General features: G+C 59.5%; 1 protein-coding gene across 4 annotated transcripts in view; it reads right to left on the bottom strand.

Annotated features, from left to right (window-relative positions):
• Positions 1-842: 842 nt before the first annotated feature.
• The window catches only part of LOC148055283 (uncharacterized), a 38,774-nt gene continuing 29,764 nt past the window's right edge, over positions 843-9,852 (bottom strand). The window contains exons 8-12 of one of the 4 annotated variants that reach the window (XM_087762325.1): positions 7,172-7,275; positions 6,572-6,660; positions 5,009-5,142; positions 3,089-3,224; positions 843-1,316 (exon numbers count right to left, since the gene is read on the bottom strand). In XM_087762325.1, the coding sequence (XP_087618451.1) occupies positions 3,128-3,224; positions 5,009-5,142; positions 6,572-6,660; positions 7,172-7,275 (424 nt within the window). In that variant the 3' untranslated portion in view covers positions 843-1,316; positions 3,089-3,127. Of the gene's footprint in view, positions 1,317-3,088; positions 5,143-5,550; positions 5,589-5,637; positions 5,777-6,571; positions 6,661-7,171; positions 7,276-9,852 lie in introns of those variants that run through there. The other 3 variants (XR_015705759.1, XR_015705760.1, XR_015705761.1) reach the window with 3 other exon arrangements.

Genomic DNA, 9,852 nt, shown 5'->3' with positions numbered 1-9,852 from the left:
GTCTATTGCCAGGACAGATCTGCTAAACCAATCTGGCAAGAAAGCAATGATGGCTGTGGTTAATTCGCCATTGATAGGGTCCAGAGTAAACACCCCAGAGATGATCAGGGAGGGAGTTCTCTCTTTCACAGCCATGCTTGCAGGTTGGCCAGCAGAGTTTAGATGCTACAGCCCCATTTTGTGATGTGCCCCAGAGACTGGCGGGAGCACGAGATGGCTGTGAGAGCATCGCATGCTGTGCCAGGCCGGGAGCCCCGTCCTACTGCAGGAGGACCGAGCTCTGGCACTGCAGCCAAAGCAGGTGCCCAACCCTCGGGAAAGTCCGGGGAGGGAACCAGCGAGGCCTCACGCGCTGGGGACCACTCGGGAATAGCCCCGAGCCGCGCAGAGGAACGCCTGGGGAGAGCTGGTGCATACACTGCAGGCTTTGTCCCGGGCAGGTCGGCTGGGTGTGTGCTTCCTGGCATACAATTCCCAGATTAGCAGGAGCCGGGCTGCCAGCAGCTCCTCCAGCCCGGCCGTGAATGAGCCGCCCGGGGCTGGGAACCGCTGCCGAGGTCAGCGGTTCAGCTCGGGGCAGAGGCAGGGGATGGGACGAGGCGAGGATGCGGGGATGGGACATCTCCTTCCATGCACCCGAGGGAAAATGAAGGGGCAGGGGGGCACTTCTCCACCCCCGGGGCCAGGACCCTCCAACCCCTCTCTGATACCTCGCCAAGAGGCTGGCTTTGCTTTTCAGCCCCGGGGGACAGAGACCACCACTGGTCAAACTAGACAAGGCAATCTCACCGCTTCTTTTGCAGCAAGGCAGAGACCTGTCTCTTTCTACCCCAAAATTAATAAATAAAAACCTTAAAAGCCACAGAGAATAACTAATGTGGAAAACATGAAAAAGCTGGAGGGTGGAAGGGTTGGGAAAGGAGAAGAAGTAATTCAGCACAGAACTGTTTAATAAGGGAAAGTGAATAATCAGAGGGAGAAGTGAGAACAATTTATTCACACTAAACGCTTAATTAAAAAAAAAAAAAATTTCAAACCAAAGCCAGGCCGTGCCAGCCAGTGGGCTGAGACTCACAGGTCCTTCCCAAAGAACAGGAAAGGAGAAAGCAAAAAGGGAAGCACGGTATGTTCGTTAAAGAGAAACGTAGGGGAAAGACGAGGAAAAAGCTGGAGCTAAGGATCTCTTTGGGACAGGCCTAAGCCCGGCTGATACCAGGGTGGGGAGCGAAGAGGAAGCATTGATCTCTCCCCCGGGAGGGCTGCTGATGCGGGGTGCTCCGTCGGGGGCTGCTCCCCACCTCTCCCCGGAGCTGGATCTAGGGAGGGAAAGGGACGCACCTCAGGGACTCAAGCAGCCAACGCAGAGCGGCACTGCCTGCCCCCAGCCCTGCTGTGCGCTCCCACCGCCTGATGGGGCTCCTGGCGCTGCCCCGTTCCCCACAGCGGGCCCTTCCCTTCCCTTCCCTTCCCTTCCCTTCCCTTCCCTTCCCTTCCCTTCCCTTCCCTTCCCTTCCCTTCCCTTCCCTTCGCTTCCCTTCCCTTCCCTTCCCTTCCCTTCCCTTCCCTTCCCTTCCCTTCCCTTCCCTTCCCTTCCCTTCCCTTCCCTTCCCTTCCCTTCCCTTCCCTTCCCTTCCCTTCCCTTCCCTTCCCTTCCCTTCCCTTCCCTTCCCTTCCCTTCCCTTCCCTTCCCTTCCCTTCCCTTCCCTTCCCTTCCCTTCCCTTCCCTTCCGCCGCTGGGCAGTGCAGGGTCCTGGGGCAGGGGGCCTGGGCACCTCCAGCATCTCCCTACGAGAGCTGGACCCATGCTGGCACATTGCAACCATTAGCACGAAGCAAGGCTGCTCCAGCACCCCACTGCGCCCGGCCGCTTGCATCCCTCCAGCCTCCAGCCGCATTTGCTGCCTCAGAGAAGCTGGACCCCAGGGACTCCCGGCCGACTGCGGCTCGGGGAGCTGCGCCAGCCATGCCCCGGCCTTTATCTGCCTGTGAAGAGCATGCTTATGAATCGGCGTCTGTTTGCAGACACCCCCTCAGAGGCTGAAAGGAGCTACTGTGCGGGCTCTCGGGATCAGACCCGCACCCTGGAGCTCATGGCAGAGGGCTGCAGACAGAGCAGCATCCCTGTTAAACTCGGTGCTTTCCTAAATGCTCAAAGTCTGCGCCTGCCCACACGCTGCAGAGCGAGGTGGCTGCAGAGAGAGCTGAGCACGGAAGAAAAAAAAATTAACCAAGCAAACAACTCGGTAAAACTCCTGGCCCGCATGGCGTGAGACAAAGAAACCGCCTCCACGCTCCATTTTCCAATGGTATTTTGGAGTTTCCCACCCCTCTGTTGCAGCTACTCAAGACAGGACAACGCGTCTGGGCTTTGCACCAGGGAGAAGACGGGATTCTGCAAAGCGATGCCAAGGCACAGGTGCCCGGTGGGCAGCGAGGGCGGGCAGCGAGGGCGGGCAGCCCCCCCGGCACCCCCTTCCCACCTCCCGGCCGCGCTTTTCCTGTGCCTGGAGCGGAGGAAGTCGCTTTTTCCTCTCTCCGGGGCTGCCCCTGCCTTCGGGAGGAGCGTGCTGGTGTTCAGCTGCCCCGGCTCACACCAGTGAGCAGCGATAACCAGCGCGCGGCTCTGCCTTCGCAGGGCCAGGCTTGGAAACTCCCCGCCTTTCCTCCGCGCGGGGACGGAGGGTTCCCTAGCCGGGTGTCTGGTACTGCCCCGAGCCCTTGTCAGCCCGGATTTCAGAGGCGTTTAGAAGTATGCCACTGATCCATGGGGTGCTTTGGAGGGGAGGAGTTGGTATGCGATCTCCTGGATGAAAGGGGAAACCGAGGCAGGGAGTGCACAGCTGGTCTACTCAAATGGGAGACTTAAAACTGGGCTCATTTAATAAATAACCTCACCAAAACATGCTGGGTTTTCTGCAGAAGCCACCAGCTTTTCTAAAATGGATTTATGCACCTGACACTATGCAATTTTAAGCATATTGGCCCACGTGCCTTGCCCATGTCCCGCAATGGCTTGGTGGAGGAGACAGAAATAAGCTGTGGCCACAGTGCACCATGGTGGCACACGGTGCCAAGAGAGATGTCCCACCTCAGTGCACCAATGGCGTTTTTCTCTTCCAGACTGACCTCAGCCTTTTCCAGGGGTTCCTGCTCCACTTGCTCCCACCTGTACCCAGCTTCTCCCAACGCAGCCAGTGGTTTCTCCTGCTCTGTCTTCAGCAAACCTCGGTTAGAGAAAGAAACCCATCAGAGGGACAGACACCCCGAGTAGCACAGCAAATTGGAACAACACTCTCAATGTGTTCTCACAGCCAGGAATCGACCCCAGACGCTGACCGCTTGGCCACATCATCCCAGGCCCGCAGGACCTCATCAGCAGGCTGTGCCAAGGTTCCTGCCTGCAGAGCGGTCTCTGCCGCGCGTGAGCGCTCTGGGCTGGCACGCCAGGGATCCCAGAGTCTTCGCAGGGTGCTCGCAGGAGCCCTGGGCTTCAGGACTCACACCCGGGACGCGATGGGTTAGCTTTCTTACCTGGGTAGGAAAAATACCCGGGAGACCACGGTGCGCCTCCCAGAGGGAAGGGATGGGAGCTCTGTTATTTGAAATATTTCAGATCCGGTGGGCAAAGTTGGAGGGAATGGCCTGGGCAGAACAATTCTGTGCTGGCACGAAAAGGAGGGAGGCCTGGGAGCCCCTGCCCTCCCCTCTTTCTGGGAGCCCGCACGATGACACTCAGCCCCCACACAGATTTATCAGCCCTCTGACAGATGCTTGCAGTCACAGAAACCCCCCCTCCCTTCCCATATTTACACAACAGATTATCAGAAGGTGTATTTATAAGTTATTTTGTCCTAAACAGATTATAGCTTGACAGCTCTTCCAATGCCTGAAAAACACAAGCTGGCTTATGCTGGCTTCTCTGGACACGGCAAACAGACGGTTTGATTAACGTCCAACATGCTCCAATAGCTATTATAGGAACAAGGCCTGGGTCTGTTGTGGGTTTTTTAATCAATTTGATAAATCTGGTGCACGTGAGGAGCGCTTTGCCTGAAGCCTCATATTCTCTCTTGATCCAGAGCCCAGAGGCAGCACAGCCGCGACAAACTCGGCGTGCAGACACCCGTGGTGCGGGCACGGCGGCTGTGCTCGGCGGGGAGCTGGGGCGCCGCAGCCCCGACCTCGCGTGGCACCGCCACCGCCTGCATCCTCCCACCCTGCCCGGCTGGCAGGGGCGCCTCGCCTCCTCCAGCAGCCCCGCAGGGAACCAGGAGGACACTGTGGATAAAACCTGATGAACAACAGGGGTTCTGCTCTTCCTTTTCCCATTGCGATTGCTCTCTGTACCACAGCATCCCTGGAGAGCTGTCACACCCTGCCGAGCTGGGTGCTGCGGGGCCAGGCGAGCCGGAGCAGCTTCCTCCGGCCGGGGAGCAGCGGGTGGCCCAGCTCCAGGGCAGCCAAGGGGAGCAGGGAGCAACTTTCCCTGAGTCACATCCTCCGGACAGTTAAGCACCGCCGCAGCGAGCCGGACGGGGCCGCGGGCGGCCTGCGCACGCTGCGGGCACCGCGGCCGGGGCTCCCGGCCGGACTGCACAGCCCACGGCCACCCGCGCCCCGGCAGCAGGGGCAGGAGCCCTGCACTCGCCGAGGGCTTGCAGGAGGCGAGCCGGCCCACTCCGGCGACACCCACGCTGCGTGGGGCGGCCAAACCTGCGGGCTGACGGAAAACCTTCGGCCCCTGCAGAAGTGGTCCCTCGACGCGCCCCATCCTCCTGTCCCCGCTGTCCCCTGCTCGCCGCAGCCCGGACCCGGGCGTGGGGCAGGCAGCCGGGGCGGCCCCGCAGGCAGCCGCGGGTGTCCGTGCCCCGGGCTGGGCTCGCCCGGCTCGGCTCGGCTCGGCTCGGTTGGAAGCCGGCGAGTGCCACCTGGTGCTCGGAGGAGCCCTCGCTCCCCGCGGGCCCCCGCGGGCCCCCGCAGCCCTGCCCCCGGCCGCGGCGGCGCTCACCTCTGCGCCGGCCCCGCAGCGGGGGCCGCGGCGGGCGGGCGGGGGGCGGCCGGGGCCGCAGGGCTGCCAGCGGCCGCCTGCCGGACTGGCTCCTCTCGGCTTCCCGGCTCCATCGGCCTTCCCGGGGCGTGGGGCTGCGGCGGGAAACAAAAACCAAAAGATGATGTCAGCGTTGACAAAATGTCTCTGTGCAACAGCTCGCGTCCGATGCAACCCTAGTTCCAGCAGCTGATCTTGAAAAACACCTCTACCTCTTCTTCGCCCCCCACCCCTACCGTGCCAACTTATCATCCAGAGATCTCAGAGCGCTTCGTGCAGTTGAGCAGATGTCTCCCGGCACGGATGGGAAACTGAGGCAAGCGGGGCAAAGGTTGGCCCCGGGCCACGCGGGGAGCGAGCGACAAAACCCAGCGGACACCTGGCCTCCAGGCTCCCACGCCCTAACCGGTAACTTGGCTCCTGTCTCCCGTATTTCGCCAGGCAGCGGCAGGATCTGTAGCGTGGTTATGCCGTATAGAAAGGAAATCTATTAAACCACTAACTTTTTAACAGCTCCAGGCAGCTCCCCAAGGCTACTGTTGCAACACCGCCCTGGAGTCCCTCTTCGCTGTCTGGAACAAAATACTCACCATTTCTCAAGGAGCTGATTTAATGCGCTGCACCATCCAGCAGAGAGGGGGCCTAATTTGTCTTATATCTACATGCTGCACCATTCACACCCCACACCCACGCTCCGGCAGAACGCTTTATTAAACCACCAACCTGTCCGCCACCCCAGCTGCTTCCTGCAGCCCTGCCAGGTCCTGCGTCTGTCTCAGCGCCTCGCAGAGCCCTGACCGAGCAGCCGGAGTCTCTGCTCTGCTGCAGATTTGTTTCTCTGCTGCAAACCTGCCCTGTTTGTGTTGGCTGGGTTGCAGACACTCATCCTGCTCCATCCATGGCCTCCTCTGGGCTCGCTCAAGCTGTCTGGGGAAATCACCAGCATCCCTGACCCTCCCCTCCCCTCAGATGGAGACCTAGTCTGCAAGGGCATCCCTTATTCTACTTTGGATCGACGTGTTAGGGAGATCCAGGAGCTATTAAAACAGAATTGTTAGGGATGGCAAGATAATTTCGCACATACAGGTTGTTCCAGGGCTGCTGGGTAACCAGTTACCCCAGTTAAACAACGATAGTCACAGTGGAGGTCTATAAGAAGACCAGGAAGGGAATCCCAAAGGCCTGGCTCTTGCCACTATCCCTATTTTACTCCATCCATCCCATCTCAGCAAACATCCCAGCACCATGTGTTGCCCATCACTGACCAGCAGCATCCTGAGACCATTCCCTGCTCAGCTGGAAGGGGCCATGGAGGTGCAGAAGAACTTCAAAGACACCGCTGAGAGCCCACAGCCTCTGATGCGGTAATGCCTTGGCAGTGCCGGGGATGAGGTTTAGCATCCCCCACGCTAATCTATCCCGATGCCTCTTCTGAGGCCTGAGGGCACTTAGATCTGCCTGCACGTAGATCCTTCTCAGGAGCGATCACCGCCTTCGCCCCATGCTCCATGTCCTTTCACCAACCTTATGCGAAGTCCATCGATGCCTGCTCATGTTGAAGAGCCTGGTCCACTGGGACAGCTCTGCTTTCGGGGATCCTGCACCCTCATCTGCTGTTTAAAACAAGCCCAAAGGAAACAGTGACTCCCCAGAGCCGTCACCTCCCTTCCTGCATGTGGTCCTTGGCACAGCAATCAAACGTGCCCCAGTGGAGTCTCTGGAAGAGGATATTGTGCCAGGTCCAGATCCTCTCGTACCAGCAAAGCAAACGGACTTAGTGCCAGGCACGCTGGGCATTGAGTTCAGTGGGCAACTGACTGAAGTACCCCAGCCCCTTGTGTCCACTGGACAATTTTCAGTGCTCTCTGCCCTGGCCCTTGGGTGCTCCCCGCAGCGATCCGACCGCCCCGCCATCCCCCTGGCTGGTCTCCAACCCGCAGCTTTGATGCCAACATTTAGCCAGCAGACAGCGTGCAGCACTGGCCCCAAGGCTCTCCCAACAGACTGGGAGAAGGGCTACCAGCCATTCTGCAGGACTTCTCCCACCAACCAGCTGCCCCAGGCAGCCTTCGAGTCCTCAGGGACGAGGGGGGGATTTCCTTTCCCTCCGAGCCGTCCTCTCACCTTTCAGGAGCTGCTCCTTCTCCCATTCAGCATCAAAGTCCACAGGAAGCATCAGCTCGGTAACATCTTCACTATCAGCACCCAGACCTTGAAGGAGCCCGTTCCTGGAGGCAAAGCACAGTTGGGTGTGTTCAAACCGCGGCCAGCAGGACCAGCACCGCCATTTCTGACCCTCTAGCAGCAACCCTAACATAGCTGGATCTGGTTGCATCCCTCGTCAGCAGCCTAGAGAGGCCAAGGACAGCAAAGGGCTGTAACTGGGGTTTCTGATGGGTGCCACGGCCATCCAGAGCTGCCTGGGGACCTCTGGGGACCTGGGCTGGTAAGAGCAGCGCAGGCAGCGGTGGGAACGGAGCCTGCCTGCTGTGGATGCAGGATGCCCCGAAGCTGTGTGGGTTGTGGAAGCCAACTGCAGCCTTACTGGAAACACTGGGCTCATTTCAATGTTTTAAGGAAGTAAGGGGAAAAGTGGGTTTTGTAAAATCCAGATGAGCAGCTGTTTATGAAGTCCAAACGAGCAGCCTTCTGCAAAACACCGGCTGCTCGGGATCTGCCAAGACCGATGCAGCCAAGTGGGCTTCTCCCTGTCCCTCTAGGCCATGGGTGTCTATGAGGACATGCTCCCTCGAGAGGGACACTGGGCTGGGCCTTTGGCCCCATGTCACCCTCCACCCCAACGCTTACGTCTCGAGAGCTTTGTCACCGAAAGCTTCTGGCATGGCTGTCCCCTCCTTGCTGGCCACCCCACTGCCTGCACACTGCCGGGCTGGGCTGCCGGCAGGAGTGTCCACCACATCACCGGCCACCGCCAGCTCCGTGTCGCTGGTGCTCAACAACAGGCAGCTTCTGCTCGTGCTGCTCCCCAGCGAGCCGGTGAGGCTGAGCCCCGCCAGCTCCCCCAGGAGCAGCTCCGTGCTCTCCCCCTCGGCACCCTCCCAGGGCTCCCAGCATGGGTGCTGCTGGCCTGCCAGCTGCCCGGGGCTGCTGCGGCCCCCAACGGCGCCCAGCTCTTGCTCCTCCACTCTGGGCTCCCGTGTCCCCCGCATGCTTTGTGGGAGCCCGAAGAGACTCCTGAGGAGCTGGAGCAGGGAGGGACGGCTGGGAGCCTGGGTGGCCGTGGGGGCATCCATCGGTGCCAGCGCCAGGAGCGGGGCTGCGGGGTTGGCCGGTGGCTCAACGGCTCAGTACTGGATTTGAATCAAACGGCCCCAAACCACCCGGAACCCAGAGCTGCAGCACTGAGGCAGTGACGGGGGTCTGAAACAAGACTGGGGGGGCGCAGGATGGCACCCAGGGGGGCGAAGGATGCAAAACCCAGGGCTGGGAGGGGAGCACAGACCAAGCACAACTCAGGGCTGGGGGAGAAGGGGAGCCCCAAGAGGCGAAACCTCCCTTCCACCCGCAGCAACTCATTTTTGCAGCATCCCCACCTCTGCCATGGTTTGACCTAGCCCTGAATTTTCGCACCTGCAAGGGAGGGTGGGAGGAAGGGGGAAGGCTCATGAAAACACGCACGAACTCCTCCGGCAGCACAGCACCATGGCCAAAGACGGGAACATAAAAAATTACTACTTCCGCAGGCAGCAGCAGAGCAAACAGCTTTTAAAAGCAGAGTCTGCATTTGCCATCGCAATGCGGTACATTCATGACAATAATGGCAGGAACCGAAACAGCAGCAAACTCCTTTCCCAAATTCAGGCACATTTCCAATGCCTGTTTTCCTAGGTCCACAGTCTCAGGCAGGGGATTTTCCCCGCAATGTTCCCGTGTTTGACAGAGCCGTGCTGGAGCTGCGGTGACACTGGCATAAAGCTGTTCTCGCTAACGTAACGTATCCCTCACGGAGGCACGCTGGTAGGAGTTCAGCTTTGCCAGGAGTTTCTCGGGCTGGCTCTGCCAGTGTCTGCTCACCCTTGGCTCAGGTAGTCCACAAGCTGCTGGCTGCAAGAAGGCATTTTTTCCCCCAAAAAACTAATCTAAACCTGCCATGTCACCATGACTGGTTGAAACTGAGATTCTCCCACCCTCCAGCTGCACCCTCCTCTTTCCTTTCGTCCGCTGTCACCGGGCTCGGGTGGTCGGCGCAGGGCGCGCCTCCAGCGAAGCACAGGCCGCAGTCGTCCTCACCGCAAAGCGTGTTTTCACGTCAGCCCCTGCTCTGGCTGGCACCAGGGCAGGGCTGGGGATGCACAGCCGAGCGCAGCCCCCTTCCCAGCAGCAGCACAGATTTAGACTACACCAACAAACTGGAGAAACCACATCGTAAAATGCCACGTGAATCCTGAGACCAGGGGTGCCTTCTCTGCAGCTGCCGTGCATCTCTTATTTACACCAGCAAATATATCTCTTTATTTACACCAGCAAAAGGGGCTGCCGGTGGAAGTGGGGAACATTTCACATCGGCATCAGCGATGGCGAAGCCAGTGCGGCACAGCCGGCTGGGAATTTCTTCCCTATTGCCTCAACATCTTAAAACCACTGCAACAGCAAGGCAGGCCGCCTCCGCACCAGCAGAGCCACACGAAGGATTTAGACCACTCATCAAATGGTCACCTACATACTCGCTTGCCACTGTCACGTCTTCATGTCCGTGTGGGCTGCTCCCATACCAGAGCTGGTGCTTGCAAACCAGTTTCCCTTTATCCCTGGTGTCCCCCCTCTTTAACGCTCTCCAGCAGCCG

The sequence above is a fragment of the Nipponia nippon genome, unplaced genomic scaffold (assembly GCF_047370975.1).
Source record: "Nipponia nippon isolate SJK-2023a ecotype South Korea unplaced genomic scaffold, ASM4737097v1 scaffold_25, whole genome shotgun sequence".
Classification (NCBI taxonomy): Eukaryota; Metazoa; Chordata; class Aves; order Pelecaniformes; family Threskiornithidae; genus Nipponia; species Nipponia nippon.
This window is presented reverse-complemented; position numbering and strand designations above follow the sequence as displayed.